This window comes from Leopardus geoffroyi, chromosome A2 (genome assembly GCF_018350155.1).
Source record: "Leopardus geoffroyi isolate Oge1 chromosome A2, O.geoffroyi_Oge1_pat1.0, whole genome shotgun sequence".
In the NCBI taxonomy this organism is placed as follows: domain Eukaryota; kingdom Metazoa; phylum Chordata; class Mammalia; order Carnivora; family Felidae; genus Leopardus; species Leopardus geoffroyi.
The window spans coordinates 46,438,958-46,456,863 of NC_059331.1; the positions used below are offsets into that span (position 1 = coordinate 46,438,958).

Sequence of the window (17,906 nt, forward strand, 5' to 3'; positions counted from 1 at the left end):
GGGGCTCAAGTTCATGTGCCTGAGGTCCTTTTTATGTGCCCACACTTAGCAGCTACTGAGCAAGCAATTTAACCTATCTGGTGCTCTTAAACCATTCAGATGGGGAAATAAAATTGACTCAAACTTTGGGGTTTTCTTCCCCCTTTAAAAAATCTGATGTTTAGGGGCGCCTGGGTGGCGCAGTCGGTTAGGCGTCCGACTTCAGCCAGGTCACGATCTCGCGGTCCGTGAGTTCGAGCCCCGCGTCAGGCTCTGGGCTGATGGCTCAGAGCCTGGAGCCTGTTTCCGATTCTGTGTCTCCCTCTCTCTCTGCCCCTCCCCCGTTCATGCTCTGTCTCTCTCTGTCCCAAAAATAAATAAACGTTGAAAAAAAAAAAAAATCTGATGTTTAAGTGAGATAAAATCTAGAAGTCACCATCCCTAAAATTACCATCTATGAGTATGCCATTAAGGAGAAGAAACTGTGTAACTGCTCATTGTTAAATTAATTGCACTAACCAAAGCTTCCTTCCAGGAACCTCACAAGAAAACAAATGTGCATGAGAAATATTTCAAACCTGCTGAATGATTGCTATGCATTAAAACCAAAACACACTAATAGTTGTATGAAAGCGGCTAACAAAATAAAAATCCAATTCGTAAGATTCACTGTGGTCAGAATAGTTTGCTCCATCCAGACCAGAAGTAATAGCATACATAAAATATCAGGTGAGAGAGCTGTTTCACTGTAGTCCACCCCACCACTGAAGTTAAATTCCTTCTCTCTAATGAACAGACTGTGTGGACACAACAGCTCAAGTGGACTCAAAGTAACTGTCTGGGTCAACAGTCCTATTTTGAAGATACAGATCTTGCTAAGTCTCATTCCAAACACAGGTGGAAGCCACCTCCCTGTGCCCTCCTGTTTCTTTCTCCCCAGGTCATGTCTCTCAAATTGGTTCTTTGAGGGCCCCTGGGAACTGTTCTAATTTTGTCTTAGGAACTTGCATGGTTGCTTCTTCAGGTAATTTCTGGTGCATATATTCCAGGATAGACATCTGCTGAACTCCCAGTTAAATGTTCCCACTCTAAACATCTGTAAAGTGTCCTTATTTCACAGGGAACTTTGTGTTTTCTGAACAGGTGCCCTTAAGGATAAATGACTGTTTTCCTTGGAGACTCAAGTACTGAAATAGGATATGAAATTCCATAGCAGTAAGCACTGTAAAATATTCATAACTTCCCAGTCCAGCCTTTTCATGGCCTTTTACTAAAACTGACAGGCGCTTATATAATTTGGTCCATCGGAAGCCCACACCTTAGGATTCAAGGCTTACTGCAGTAGCCCTACTTCTCACAGCCTACCATCTAGGAAGGGGACCCAGGCTGCTAAGGCCCTTGTGCCAGTCTCTCTAATGTATCTGCTACCAAAGAAGGCCGGGTATGAGCCCAATGTTCTGAGCCATCCATGTTGAAGGTTAGCGCACCGCAGGTGAGATGCTGCACACTCCGTGGCAGTGTATAACACTTCGATGGCCACTGTTCCACTGCCTCCATCTACCAACATCTTTCCTAGGGACTCGTGAGCATCCTCATCGAGCACCTACAATTCCAGTTTCGCTGACCAAAGGTGGCCCATCATTGGCTAGGTTTCTCACCCATGGAAAGTCTGAGAAAGAGTGGAACTCCTTTAGTCCCTGACATGTCTAATCCCTCATTTTGCTAAATACAACTATGTGCTTGTGAGAGTAGCAGCTATCATGAAGGAAACTTTGGAGGAACCAACTTCTAGATCAAATGATTAGTCTTCTGCTTCCTTCGGGTAGTACATCATTTCCCATTGGTTTGTGATGGTTCCTTTATCACATGCTTATACACATATATGGAATTTTATATATACACATATGCACCCCAATACCTCTTGGAAGGCTACATCTTCTCATGCAATCTATTATTTACACCAATTGCCCCCCAAAAATGAAACTATAATGCTTTAACTACTATAGCTCAAACTATTTTTAGATTTCTGGTAGGTCAAGTGTCTCTCCACTCTTCATCTTTTCCAAAAATGTCTGGGTCTTTCTCACTACTTTATTATTTTCAGTCAAATTTTAGAGTCATTTGGCCATCTTCCAAACAATGTATCTGTGTTACATTTATAAGTAAATTTTGGAAGAATTATTTTTGTGTGAAACAAAAATACAAATATGAAAAAAATGACAACTGTTTGAAAGAGTGTTGAAAGAAAATCATTCTCTGTAACAACAAACCCAGTAAGGTGTTACTTCCCCACCGCAAGATTTCTTTCCTCACTGTTAGGAGAAAATGAAATATTTCCAACATTGCTTCATTAGTGTATGATTTTGCCAGCAAAAGAGCAATGAGAAAAGAACTCTTATATACTTGTGGAGGGAAGTATGCGATACGCACTCTGGAAAACAGTTTAGCCATATATCTAAAACCTTTACCAAGAGTGTTTACTAGTCTTTGGCTCATTAATTTTATTTTGGGAAACCTATCTTAAACAAATCATCAGATATATAATTTAATATTTATGTACAAGATGTTCCTTGTTAAATTATTTAGCAAAAACAAAACATGACAAAACAACAGATATAACCTAAATTAGTGAATGATTAATAAAAGGCAAATAAATTAGGCCTTATTCAAATGACAGGTTATCCATCTGTTGAAAGACAATGTATTTGTTCCTCATATTAAGCAGGGAAAAACAGGATTTTAAGTATTACATTCAGCATGACCCAAAAGCAACATGTAAAAAGTATATACATGTATATATACATGCATATATATATATGTATATGCATATATGTATGTATGCGTGTATACACACACAAATATACACATATACACAGCTATATATACACCAGAAAAACATATGCTGGCATATATGGTAGTTCAGAACATGGACTTTGGAAACAAACAGACCCAGTTCAAACTCCAACTGTGCTACTTTCCAGCTGCGTATCCTTGGGCAAGTTAGTTAACCTTTCTGTCCCTCAGAATGCCCACCTGGAAAATGAGGATAAAATACATGGTACCTACTTTACAAAGTTGAATTAACATTAAATGCATTAACTCATAAAAATGGACTAGCACCAAGCCTGCCACAATGCACTCACTAACTACCAGCTATTATTAGCATCAATAAACATGGAAAGGAGCAGAAAGAAATGTACCAAAATGCTAACAAGGTTTATCTCTGGGTGGCAAAATTCCAAGTCCTTTTAATTTTCTCTCTTATACTCTTTTTGTTTTCCGAAGTTTCTCTAAGTATGATGGAATCAGAAAGAAAACTGTTGTGAAAAAGAATATTTGATTAATTATTAGGAACTGCCACGCGCACAGGCGGATGAACACAGGAAGACGGCAACAGACTGGTCAGAGAGTGCGCAATGCCTTCCGCGCATGTCCGCGTTCTCTGTGGCTGCCGCCCGCCTCCGGAAGCCTCGCTACTCACAGGCGCAGTCCCTCGGAAGCCGTCCTCCCCAGTGTTGGTCACAGGAAACTCGCCCTGCCAAATGTTGGCATAATGTTGGCCTTTCGGCTGCAGTTTGTTGCCCCAGGGGAAAAGTCTGTCAGAAGAGACACAGGCATCAGCCTGTCAAATAGGCACAGGCTTCTGGATTAAAGTCAAGAGAAGGAATGCAATGAAAGAGAGGGCATTGCTCACTTGTTCTGAGTGAACTACGTTTTACATTTCAAATATATAAATAAATAAAGCTTTTAAGCAGAACTGTTTTGTTTTTGAAACTTCCGCACAACCAGCTCATGTCAAGTTCACCACAATCTCCGTGTTTCCCGGGTACTAGAGAGGCCTGCAATAAGTCACATAGCTAAAAGAAGGGCTTATAGAAGGCTGGGAAAGTAGGCATCATTGTGGACTTATATGGTAGCACAATCAGGCAGTATCACGCCACACTTTTTTAAAAAGCCTCTGCTATTTTAAGGAGCCTTTCCTAGAAGATGTGACCCAAACATGAGCTTTCTGTCTCATGGTTCTAGAAGCAGAGAAATACCACTGCTTCAGGACATGCCTAAAATAAGAAAATCCTAAACGCAAGGCAGCCTGCCAAGAGGCTCTGAGGAGGACTCTGTAAGATCATAGGGAGATGAATGCGTGAAGCACCCTTTGGGGCTGCAGGGAGCCCACTTCACCTGATGCTTTGATGACCCAGGCATCAGTGTCTCCTAGTAAGTTCATGCAGATGAAGAAAGCCTAGGAAGAAAAAGCTCTTGTTTTCAATCAACTTTCTAACCGAAGTAAGTTCCACAGATTTAGAAAAAGGTCAACACATAGGTAGGCAAGGTGAGACCCTCTGAGTACCTGTTTTGCAGGCCTCCTCTACAGCTGTATTCCCACTCAGCTTCCGTGGGCAGCCGCTTTCCCGCCCACGTGCAGTAGGCCACGGCATCGTTCCAGGAGACGTGCAGAACTGGATGATCAGGCCTGGGGAAGAGCAAAAGCAGAGTGTAGAGGGGCACGAACTAGAACAGGAAACAGAAACTAGCTTCAGCAAAGCGCCTAGAATCACCCTCAGTCCAATCTGGGTGTCCAATCTCAGTCCAATCAAACCCCCAGCTGTGCCACATCTGTCACCTTCCACCACAGGTGTCTAACATCTGAGTCTCCCAAATGGGTTATAATCCTCCTTGGAACTAGACTTAAAACATGTCCTCCCCAGCAGGCAGGCCTAGACCCCCAGAGAATCTCACTTGGTACACTGGGTGTGGAGATGCACCCCCCATGTCCCCCTCGAAGGAAGGAGTGCTGTTCCAGCTGCTGGGAGTACCCCTTCAGGGTCTCCCACAGCTGTGGAGAGTCACCTAAGAACAGCCAATGACTAACCACAGTAGGGGCATAAAGGTCCAGCCATTTCAGAACACCCACAGCTCCGTCCTACAGGCCCTATTTACCCCAAAGCCCTCAAAGGGATCAGTGGGGACTTCTTGGGCCTATATTATAATCTCAACTTTTCCCCCTGCACAATCTTGCTTTTCCCCTCCTCTGCACAGGTTGCTTGGCTTTAAACTTTGTGCCTTTCTACTACAGATTAGTCAGCTATATGCACCTCCTGCTAGCAGATACCAAATGAGTATTTTTTCTAAGGGCACAGAAGGATAAGGAAGGTTAGGGGGAAAGTTTGCAAATAAGGGAATCTGCACGTTCATACAGCACTAGATAATTCTAATTCCCTGTTCACCCTTTTTCAAGTGAACTACACACTCCTAGTCCATTCCTTAAACACCTCTGAATTCCCTCCAGCAATTACACCATGACTTTCATTTATTCCTTCAACAAATGTTTACCGAGTACCTGTTACGTGTCAGTTACTGTTTTCAGCAATCAGAGACATACTTTGCTAAGAAAATGTACTCAGTGGAAAAAATACATTCCCCTCTGGGTTTTCCTTCTGCCTTAGCTTTTTCTTCTATTAAGTTCATGAAAGAAAATACCACTTGGGAGCTAAGAGGCCCAGTCAACCTGTGGTGCCCAAGAATTCTATGACTTTCTGCCTCACAGTCTATTTCTACCACGAAGGCTGCCAGCTCAGGCTTTGCAAGGTTTCTGCCCTTCGTCAAGGGGCTATATCCCTAAAGCTGAACTTCATGAGCTCTTAGCTCCCTGACAATGAGGGCAATAACCAGGGATGTTGTTAAAAATAGAGGCTCAAAATTCCCATCAGAAAAAGTGGGTTAGGAGAACAGTTTTCTTAGGCTGTTGAGATGCTGAGTCCTGACCCAACCTTTCTCCATCTCCAGGGCTTAAAGTGCTACTCTATTTTTGCTTGAGATAATTATTTCCTTGCCACCCTGGAGACTGGCTGACCGACTTGCAGCTCTGTGGTTTTTCAGTCAGATGGTGGCCTCAAAGTATGTCAGTCCAGGGCTGGAGATGACATGAATCCTATACCCAAGGCTTGAGTTTCCACAGTGACCACCTGGCCAGACACAACTACTTATCCACAGCACAGATGGTCTTCTTCCTCATCGTGACCCACTCATAGGAGAGAGCAAACAGACAGGTTGCAAACATTAAATATGTCAAGAGATTTATAATAGGCCTGTCAAAGGGGGAAAAAAATTTGCAAAGCAAACTCTTTGAGAGGCCAAATGAGGAAGAAAGAGGTCACTTGTTAGGAGCCTTCTATGAGTTACAACAGTGTTTGGGTCTCCACATATGTTATTTCCTGCTATGTTATTTTCCTACCAACCAACGAGAGTTGGTCATTAGCACTCTTTTACAGATGAAGATGGCCACTGAGTTCCTTTTCAACAGCACAGGAATCTTTTTGGCAATTAAAAATGTCCACCAGGGAAAGAACCACCAGCCTCACCTGTGTCGAACAGTAGAGTCTGGTCCTTCTGGGTGTCTCCAGTTAGCGCCTTTAACAGGTAACCACCAGGGAGCAGCTGCAACCTCAAGGCAACACCCAGAAAAGCTGAGGTTAGTTAGGATGACTCTAGAAAAACAATGACTCAGTATGTGCAGAAAAAAATCTGACTTATGATCTTCAACTTCCATATCAGTTACCAAACAAATACTTTTACCAGACTATCAAAAATAAATCTTCAACAAAAAAGTATTATTTCATATCATAAAGCACCACAATGACTGAATAGACATGTATTTAAATGATGTGTATCTCCAAGAATTGTTTAAAAGAGGAAGTGCTAGCTAATCCTCTATAATCTCTAACAAGTGAGAGACAGGTAGTACTGCTCCTGCTTAAAACATGGGGAAACAGAGTTAACCTTACAAGTATGTGCTGGGCTGAAGGTCCAACCCAGCTGGTCAGATATCAAGCTGAAGCATAGGGTGAAAAGCTGCAGTGTGCTTTCAAAAGACCCTGGTTCAATTTCTAGCCCAACATCAGATGTGCAGCCCCAAGCAAGTTCACTGTTTATCTGGCTTCATCTGCAAAATGGGCGCAGGACCCTGGCCTCACCTACCTCAGAGGTTGAATTAGATAGGGAAGTGCTCAGCCAGATGTTCCCAGGACCTTAATTCCTACTTTACAGTTCCAGTTACCCAAGTAAAGTCCCAAGTGGGCCTCATTTAGTGACTGGTTAAGAGCTTGGCTTTGGAACCAGTCAAATCAAGAGTTAAATCACTCATGATGTGACCCCTGGCAACCTACTGAACCTCCCAAGGCCTGTTTTCATACTTTTAGATGGAGACAGTAACAATACCTACCTCATGGGTTATAACAAGGATCCTTGTTATAACATATAACATATATGAAGGGCTTACGAGTATGCCTGGCACTAGCATGCACTCAGTACAGAGAACTCATCTCAACCATGGCCTCATGACAGGAGGAGAGTCATAAAACATCTTCATCACCACTGTTCCTAATACTAACCAAAGAACAGAAATTTGCAAATGACTCTTGTAATATAAACCGAAGTAGACTCAAGGTTGTCCCCATGACAATGCTACTGTCAGTCATTTGCTCCCTGATGAGCTGGGTTGAGTGGAAGAGAAGGGGGAAGTGTTTCTGCTAACAATTACAGCAATCACTGAAAACACCAAACTCTGTTCTTGTTCTTTTTTTCATATCAGCACAATCAAAACATTCATGGGATTCCAATCACAACCTGATGGGAAAAAACAAAATCTCTTATATTTTTCAATGATAGAGGCATTATGTCCTTAAAGGACACTATTGCAAGGTGTTTTATTTTTCTGAGTCCAGGAGAGGCGAAAGGCATGGCTTATTTCTGTTTCAAGTATGGCGCTGCAGACACTTAAATCTGGGGATGTTCTCACTGACTTGACTGCTGGATGCTTAGGGTCCAGCGACAGGTAACCCCTTCCATGTCAAGGGCAAAGGTGCATAGAAAGCCGAGGTTTTCCCACTTTCGAGTTTCAGTAACTTCAGATCACTCACCCAACCCCAACCCACCCCAACACTGATCAGAGAGGGCACCAGAAGTTCTATTTCTTAAAATAATAAAAGAAGTAAAGAAGACAAATGTGACAAAATGTTAACCTTTGTTAAATCTGGGTGGAAGAAATGAGATTGCCTAATTTTCTTGTACCTTTTGTGTTTTGAAACATTCATCAGTAGCAACTATTTTTAAAAAACTGACTTACTGATCTATTCTTCTACTGATGGGCATTTGGGTGGGTTCCAGTTCAGGGCTATCTATTATGAACAGTGTTTACTTCTATCAACATTTTTAGGTGCTCCTGACTTTCAGCAAGTATACATATGCATTTCTGTGGACTGCACACCACAGAGTGGCACTGCTGAATATGCACAGCTTTAGTGAAGACAACCAAACCCAAGCCCGAATGGCACATGTGCTCCAAAGTTCCCTGCCCCTTCTTCAGAGGGGAGCTTCCATGGACCTGGCTGATGTAGAGCAGACCCTGGTACGGCTGCTCCAAGGGCCTCTTAGACTGTTCCCTTTCCTCTCCTCTTCCCCTCAATTCACTCTGGTTACAAATATTTGCTGAACACCCAACGTCGGCCAGCACTGAGCCTGATTCCTAAAAGAGATCTTCCACTCCAGGAATCCTCAGAGTATAAGTTAAGACAGTATACTGAGGGGCACCAGGGTGGCTCAGTCAGTTAAACGTCAGATTCTTGGTTTTGGCTCAGGTCATGATCTCGTGGTTTGTGGGTTTGAGCCCCACGTCGGGCTCTGCACTAACAGCGCAGAGCCTGCTTGGGATTCTGTCTCCCTGTCTCTCTGTCCCTCCCCCGCTCACTCTCTGTCTCTCTCTCGCTCAAAATGAAAGACAAGACAGTATATCGACAGTTTTTAAATTATTTTGTTTATCTTACATGGTTCATTGCACAAAGTGGGGAACAAAATGTGGACCTAGTCACTTCATTTTCCTTTAAAAATGTCTACAAAACTCAAACTGGTGGATCTAGGTACCACCTTACACACACTAGTGCTATAGGTCTGACTCAGTTTCCTCCCCACCACACACACACACTTTCTCTCATTCTAAATATCTGCTTTTCACTTCTCCCAGGATTTCTCTTCTCTGGAACCTTTCACATTATCTTAGCAAGGCATCCCAAACAGACCCCTAGCTTACATGACTTGAATTCATGGAGGTTCACAATGATCAACAATCTCAGGGATGTGCACAGTGAAACACGAAGAACAGACTGGCTTGAGATGGGGAGGGGACACCACGTTAACACTGCCCTCGTCCAAAGGCCACAACCTAGTTTTTCTCCAAGATACTAAGACCTGAGGTAAGTATGCAAAGATAGATCTACAGTATTATAGTATTATTTCTAATTAAAAATTACAAAGTAACCCAGCCTTGGCAGCCATCCATCCAAAGGAATACTGTACAGTTATCAAAAGATACTCCGAGGTGGAAATATGTATATAATGTGTTATAAAGATAACCTATAGAATAGGATATGTATTTGATTCTGTAAAATATATGCATACGAATGTATATGTAGTATACTCAGAAAAAAAGTCTGGAAGAATATACTTGCAATTATGGGGGTCAAGACTAGAGGAGTAATATGCTTTTTTAAGAATGAGTGTGTATTACGATAATAAGAGTTCTCAACCTCAGCAATGACTGACATAGTAGACCAAGTAATTCCTTGTTGTAAGGGGATGTCTTGTGCCCTGCAGGATGTTTAGTAGCATCCCTGACCTCTTCCCACTAGATGCCAATAGCACCCTCCCCCTAATTGCGGGAGCCTAAAATGTCTCCAGACATTGCCAAATGCACCCTGGGAGGTGCAAAATAACCCGCTGCACTATGGTAATCAGGAAAAAAAAAAAGATCGTCGTTCTTAAATGTTAATATATAGTTCATAGAGGCATAGTGGTAAGAGCATCCTATCCTGGAGCCTGGCTACCCGAGTCTGAACAATAGCACCACATTTTACAAGCTGCATGATCTTGGGTTTCTTAGTTTAACCTTTCTAGGTCTCAGTTTCCTCATTTGTAAAATGGGATAATAATACTTCTATCCTCTTCCTTGGGTTGTTGTGAGGATTAAATAAAGAAATGTACATAAAGAGCTTAGAACAGTGCCTGGTACAGAGTAAGAATTACGTAAGTGTTAGCTCTCATTATTACTGTTATTCATTTACGCTATTGCATGTTGCAATATTCTCTTAGAACTTTTGAAGAATATATATTCTATCAGTGAAAATTTGCCCCCTAATACTTCTTCAGCATGAGCCCCAGCCACCCCCCAGTTCAACCTTTTCAGAAGATAGGCTGAGAAATTAGAACATGTGTCATTTCCAAAGAATTCTCAAGAAGAGTGTATAGTTGTCATCTTTCATCACAATCATGATGTGAGAACCATCTACACATAAACTAACCCATTCCCTGAAGCAAGTAGCACCACAGAGTTGGGGGGTGGGGAGGAAGGGGGTAGGGTATAGAGGATGCAGGAGGAATCCACAGTCACCAAGCCCTAAGCCAGACAAAGCTTTGGGACCTATAAGAGTACCTATACCACATGCCTATCTGTGATAAAGACCTTAAGTCTTCACTGTAATCATCAGATACATAGTCAGGAACGATCTCCCCATCTGACACATGATGAAGAAAAAACAGGTAATCAAAGTCACCCCACACGAGAGGACCAGTGCAATCAGAGGTAGGACATCACTTATCCTGGGAATCACGCTCTGGGAAAGCCATGATGTTTCCCAGACCAATTTTAGGCAAACCCCATCCAATGTCACTAGATGCCTTCCTTTTTCCAATTGTTACTGTTAACACTACGTTTTTAAAAACCTGTTCTTGAACTCCTGGTTTGTCTTGAAAATAAATGCTATCCTACCATGTTGAGGAACTTATGAAACAAATAACTTCTGAGAGCCATATATGAGTCAGCTAATCAAGGTCATACTGCAAATTATGGTATCTCTAAGCTCCTTAGCTTCAACAGCAAGGGTCTGCAGGTGTGTTGCTCACAGAGTGGAGCAGACTGGCATGTATGATAAGCCTCATCCTACAAAGAGGACTTTTTTGTTTTTAAATGTGGTTGCCCACCTACCCATTTTCTGTTCAACTGAGACAATTCCAGAGTTACAGCACTCCCTTATATCCAGGGGGAAAAGGATTTTAACTTGACCTATTTCTACTCAACCATCTCCATAGCAACTGTCTTGGGTTTTAAGTTGAAACAGCTGTACCAGACAGCCAGTGACCAATTACAATGTAAATAGAAGCCATGTGAGTATTGATGTCCCCTTGAGAAATGGACTTCCTGGCGCAAAGACATCTTTTCTCACCTCTCCCTAGGGAATTGTAGTAACAGTTTAAAGAAAGAAATGGAGAAGATATCAAAGGCATCTTTATTCTTGCCAGAGGTGGTAAATTATGCTTCTTATACACACACAGCCTAGAATACAGTCGGCACAGGAAAAAGAGCACTGTGTAATTATGCATATTCAAGTGTAAAGATGTCAGGTTCACAACTTTACAGCTGTTCTCTTAAAAACTAAATGCATTTAAACAAGCAAATTAAAAAGATGGACATTTCTTGAAACAGTTTAAATATGACAGTTACCCCTATAAAAACAGCCTGGGAGAAGTTTCAACTGACACTAGTGAACAATGAGAAACTATAGACCTGTTCAAATTCATGAAGTGTAAGTTAAAACCGGAGGAGAATCCAGCAACTGAAGGAATCAAACAAAATAGAAAGCACACAGTGAGTTAAAAATCTCTTCCTTCAGGAGCCCCTGGGCGGCTCAGTCAGTTAAGCATCTGACTCTTGATTCTGGCTCAAGTCATGATCTCAGAATTTGTGAATTCAAGCCCCACATTGGGCTCTGTGCTGACAGTGCGGAGCCTGCTTGGGATTCTCTGTCTCCCTCTCTCTCTTCCCCTCCCTACCCATGTGTGCGTGCTCGCTCTCTTTCTCAAAAATAAACAAACAAATAATTAAAAATAAAAGAACTAGGCTTTAATAAAGAACAAAAATGAATTCATCATTGAAATAGGTAGGTAGTCAATTCTGAGAGCTTATTTTAAATTAAATCCTAAATTAGGTATTCATTAATAGAATTTGTGTGACAGAAAAAGGCATACTTTTTCACACAGAGTACAAATATTTATGAAATTTAAGACATATATGAAAATTTTCAATACTTTTTGCTTCAGTTCTTAGTGAAATTCCTCATGCTAGAATGCACTACATTCCCACGGCATCAATCAGTATACTCTAAATATTCATTACACATCCTTAAGAGAGAAGTGGGTAGATAGCCTATAAATAGTCATTCACTATATGTAACATGAAAAAAATCACTCAAAGAATCATTGGGCTCAAAGAATCCTTAAATATGATCTAGTTTGCCTCCTTTTTTTTATCTTATTTTTCCTTCCCTTCCCCCACGTTCATCTGTTTTGTTTCTCAAATTCCACTTATGAGTGAAATCATATGATATTTGTCTTTCTCTGACTGACTTATTTTGCTTATCATAATACACTACCCATAAGAGACTCTTAAATACAGAGAACAAACTGAGGGTTGCAGGAGGGGAGTTGTGTGGGGGGATGGGCTACCTGGGTGATGGGCATTAAGGAAGGCACTTGTTGGAATGAGCATTGAGTGTTATATGTAAGTAATGAATCACTAAATTCTACCCCTGAAACCACTACTACACTATATGTTAACTAACTTGGATTTAAATTAAAAATAAATACATTTTAAAATTTTTTAAAAAATAAAATAAGTGCTCTAGTTTACTTCTCAGTTGTATGAAGAAAGTTGATTTGGGATTTTTAAAAAAAAGAGAAAGAAAAGGATTTTTTTTAATATATATATTTTTTACTTCTTTAGGCAAAGAGGTGTCCATGTAAATCAACATAACAGCAATTTGATAATACTCAGCAGAAGACTACATCATATGCACACACAGCGAGGAGACCGGCTGAGTTGCTTAGCTTATTTGTACATCCAGAGGAAGGAACAGAATGTAGTCATTAAAAATTATATGCAGGAAAAATGTAAAAATGTAATTGCTTAGATAAATGTTTACCCTACACAGAAAATGAAAAAAGCCACTTATAAGTAAGTATGTGTAGACAAATCTACTTAAAAGTGTGTTTACAGACAGACACCATAAACACACCCCAAGAAAAGATTAGTAGTACATATACTGAAGTGTCTGCGATGGTTATTTCTGGGTAGTGAGATTATGGATAATATTTAATGTTCTTTTGTGGGCACCATTTTTAATTTGTAAATTATCTACACTGAACATATTTTTACTCAGCTTTTCTGTTTTCTTTTAACAGAGGTAAAAGACTTAAGTTTACAATGAAACACCAAAAAATAATCAATATTAAAAATATTTATTAATTTAATTAAAAATTATTTATATCCACCATTCTTCTGCAAAGTTTATTATTTTTAATGTTTATTTAATTTTGAGAAAGAGAAAGCAGGGAAGAGGCAGAGAAAGAAGGAGCAGAGCATCTGAAGCGGGCTCTGTGCTCACAGCAGAAAGCCCAATGCAGGGCTCAAACTCACCAACCGTGAGATCATGACCTAAGCCAAGGTAGGACGCTAAACTGACTGAGCCACCCCACCCAGGTGCCCTTGCAAATTTTATTTTTATATTCATCTTCCAGTTTCATCAATCAGCGTACACATTTTTACATATTTTTCCCAAATTATATATTGATTGTTTTCATTCATTTTACTAAATATTTTCCTATTTTTAATCTGGACTTCACAACAAACATTTTTAGTGGCCATACACGATATTTTGTCATCTTGATATATCATAATTTACCAAATAATCTCCTAACACTGAACCACTCAAGTTATATTAAACTTTGTTGCTCTTGGGGGGGGGGGCAGCTATTACAGATAAAAATACAGTAAACATTTTCAAACACCTTTACTTACATTTTGAATTTTTTTTGCTTCTGCTAAATTTCCAGAAATAGTACCTAAGAGTATATCTCTATAGTTCTTTCTAAAACTCATTTTTAAAAATCTTCAACATTAATAGATTTTGTGAGTAGTTTCCCTCTGCAAAGAGGGCTGAGTATATGTAAAAAAAAATCATGGCACTCCACAGCAAGGTATTTATTACAATTCTTTACAAGGAGGCTCCATTTAGGCTCCTTAAATTGTTAGTGGCTTACTTAGATCCTTTTCAATGTATAATACAGGGAAATTGCACAAACTCTGAATGCCATTTGATTTTTTTCTTCATGCCTTCCAAGTTCTGAAGCTTCTGAGAAAAAAAAGGGCAAACAGAAGACAGAATGTAGAAAAAGCATCCTAAGAACGGGAGATTTTGGAGGTAAATCAGAAAATGAATAATCCTGCCTGTTTTTTGAAAAAGAGAAGAAAAAGAGGAGAATCATCACCCCCAAAAGTATCATGATAAAGGGGACAGGACTCTTGCTGCAAAGGCAGTCAAGGTCCACAGTCAGAGATGATCTATCTACTTCCTACCTGTGGTTTAGCGACAGGCATCTGCAGAGGGTCACACAGTGTGGTGGTTCAACTCCTGTCCCTTGAAACTAAAGGCTACTAGGGGTGCCTGGGTGACTCAGTCAGTTAAGCGTCCGACTTCAGCTCAGGTCATGATCTCGCGGTCTGTGAGTGCAAGCCCCACATCGGGCTCTGTGCTGACAGCTCAGAGCCTGGAGCCTATTTCAGATTCCGTGTCTCCCTCTCTTTCTGACCCTCCCCCGTTTATACTCTGTCTCTCTCTGTCTCAAAAATAAATAATAAATGTTAGGAAAAAAAAAAAAAGAAAAACTAGAGGCTACTACTGAGCTAGCCCATCTCAGCCTAGGGCTGCAGGACCACAGAACAAATTCTGAATACTCCACAGGGCTAACTTCTTCAGGTTACCAGCCCGACATGTACGTTTCACCCTGCAGCTGGACACTGTGCCAGAGGCAGCATAGTGAATGCTGATTCTCCTTGTGGTGACAACACACAATATAGGAAACATACGCATAATTTTTAACAGCATTGTGTATCTTGCAAAAAGCTCTGCTAAAGTTGGGGAAGCAAAGACGAGCTTGGCAGGGAGTGGAAACCTGGCTCTACACTCAGGGATGCCATGTTTTCCCAGTATGACTGCATGCTTAACACAGGCATGCTTACAATGCTGCAGGGTTTTAAAGGTGGGATGGATCTGGGAGGCCATCTATTTAAACTTCCTCATTTTACAGATGAAAAAATAAGCCCTGAAAAGCAGCAGGCAAAGCCAGGAAAAGAACTTACAACTGCAGATTTTCAGTTCATAACTCTTTTCTACTATCCAAGCATTTTCCAACAGCTGTTTCCTAATAGTTTACAAGATGTTGGTAGGTGAAGGGGGAGGTGGTGGTGGAGGTGGGGAGGCTCCACAGTCACAGCAGTCTAAGTAGTTAGGAAGGCACAGGGTCAATCAAGTTAAACAAGTTTATTATTATTATTATTATTATTATTATTATTATTATTATTGCAGAACTTTTCAAAATCTTTAAACTGTAACATGTAATTAAGTTTTGAATAAAGGGATATAGTATGCATCTGAGCCAAGTAGTTCACCAAGTTGTTAGTAGGTTCCAATCCTGCCTCTCCTACTATTTACTAGCGATGTGACATTGGGCAAGTTACTGAACCTCTCTGAGCCATGGTTTCCTCAATCAGTAAAATTAGTACACTAAGAAATCTTATCTAATATACTAGATATTAGTAATATACTAGTAACATCTAGTCAGTTTATTACTAGAAATCTATAAAATTAATTCACAATGGGGGCGCCTTGGTGGCTCAGCCAGTTAAGTGTCCAACTTCAGCTCAGGTCACGATCTCACAGTTTGTGGGTTCAAGCACCAAGTCAGTCTCTGCACTGACAGAGCCTAGAGCATGCTTCAGATTCAGTGCCCACCTCTCTCTCTGCCCCTCCCCCATTCATGCTCTGTCTCTCTCTCTCTCTCTCAGAAATAAAAATAAACATTAAAAAAAAAAACTGATTCACAATGGTTTCATTCACTCATTCATTCATTCACTCAATAAACATTCCATGAACATCTGCCCTACGCCAGCCCTGTGCTGGGCCCAGGAGGTGCAGAAACGAAGCATACAATCTGGGGGTGAAGGCAAACAAATGAGTAGATGACTTTAAGCCTGCATTAAATACTGCAACCAAGAGGAACTGGATGAGCTATGGGAGCCCAAGGAGGGGCACCCAACCACAGTCAGGGGATGCTACTTTGCAAGTGCTTCCCATAGGAGGTGAGAAGGAGGAGCAAGTGAAGCAGGGAAGGAGTGGGTAGGGCATTCCACACAGGAAGCTGCCTGCATTGTAAGTGTACTTCACTTAATCAGAAAAGTTGGGCATCAATATTTTTGGTTCAATAAAACATACCACAGATCTTCAGAACCTTAGATCTGAATGGAATGTCAAGAGGTCACATGATTTCAACTTTTATACCCAAAGGTATCCTTTCTACAGTGTCCCTAGGAGGATAGGTAAGATAGGATAAACACTGGTCCTCATGTGATGGAGCAGTCCAGATTTACACCTGTTATCCAGCATAATTAAGAGCATCCCATTTCACTCTCAAAAGTGTCCTGATTTGGACAATAAATTGTATGGTCACTCTATCAATAGATGGTCTCCCTGTCTCAGCTTGAACAATTCAGGTGACCGACACCACTTCCTCACAGGCAGTCCCTCATGTCTAGGTCATTCTAGTAAACAGAAGATTCCTAATCAATGGTTAAAATGAATTGCCTTCCAGAGGCCTTTCAACTGCTGGCACTCATTAGGCTCCCAAGGATCACATGGAATAAATCAAATTCCTTTCAGATCACCTTTCAGACATTTGTAGAATAATTATAATTCAGTCAACTCTTAGTCTTCACTAGGTTCAGTAATTTCTCCAACCTTCTCCAGGTTCTCTACCATCTCAAAGGCAATCACCATCTCCCCAGCTTCTCAGGCCAAAACGTAGTAGTCATACTTGAGTCCCTCCTCTCCTTCTCCCCTTATGGGTTCAGATGTACTTCCAAATATCAGACCACTTTGAGCATCTCTACTCCTACCACCCTGCTCTACAGCAATCAAGTCTCACCAACTGTGACAAAACCCATGCAGAAGCCAGAGCAAACTCTTTACTTTTTTTTTAATTTAAATTTTTATTAATTAACATATAGTGCAGTATTGGTTTCAGGAGTAGAATTCAGTGATTCATCAGTTACAGACAACATTCAGTGCTCATCCCAAGTACCCTCCTTAATGTCCATCAACCATCTAGCCCATCACCCATGCACCTCCCTCCATCAACCCTCAGTTTGTTTTCTAACATTAAGAGTCTCTTGTGGTTTCCCTCTCTTCTCTTCCCCACCCCTTCCCATATGTTCATCTGTTTTGTTTCTTAAATTCCACATATGAGTGAAATCATATGGTATTTGTCTTTCTCTGATTGACTTTGTTTAGCGTAATACATTCTGGCTTCATCCACGTCATTGCAAATGGCAAGATTTCATTCTTTTTGATGGCTGAGTAATAGTCTAGTGTGTATATATACCGCATCTTCTTTATCCATTCATCAGTCAACGAACATTTGGCTCTCTCCATAGTTTGGCTATTGTTGATAATGGTACAGAGCAGCCTCTTTAAAATGTTAACTAGGTCCGGGGCGCCTGGGTGGCTCAGTCGGTTGAGTGACTGACTTCGGCTCAGGTCATGATCTCATGGTTTGTGAGTTCGAACCCCACATCAGGCTCTGTGCTGACAGCTCAGAGTCTGGAGCCTGCTTCGGATTCTGTGTCTCCCTCTCTCTCTGCTCCTCCCCCACTCATGCTCTGTCTCTCTCTGCCTCAGAAATAAACAAAAAAATTTTTTATTGAATGTTAACTAGGTCCAATGGCTTCTCACTGCACTGAAGAAGAAACCCAAACTTCTCTGAGGCTGCAG

The 17,906-nt window shown here is 41.0% G+C and overlaps 1 protein-coding gene across 1 annotated transcript in view; it reads right to left on the bottom strand.

Moving 5' to 3' along the window:
• The window catches only part of SUMF1 (sulfatase modifying factor 1), a 96,400-nt gene that overhangs the window by 43,350 nt on the left and 35,144 nt on the right, over window positions 1–17,906 (bottom strand). The window contains exons 4-6 of the mRNA XM_045493608.1: window positions 6,339–6,421; window positions 4,328–4,450; window positions 3,461–3,575 (exon numbers count right to left, since the gene is read on the bottom strand). Coding sequence (XP_045349564.1) covers window positions 3,461–3,575; window positions 4,328–4,450; window positions 6,339–6,421 — 321 coding nt within the window. The remainder of the gene's footprint in view (window positions 1–3,460; window positions 3,576–4,327; window positions 4,451–6,338; window positions 6,422–17,906) is intronic.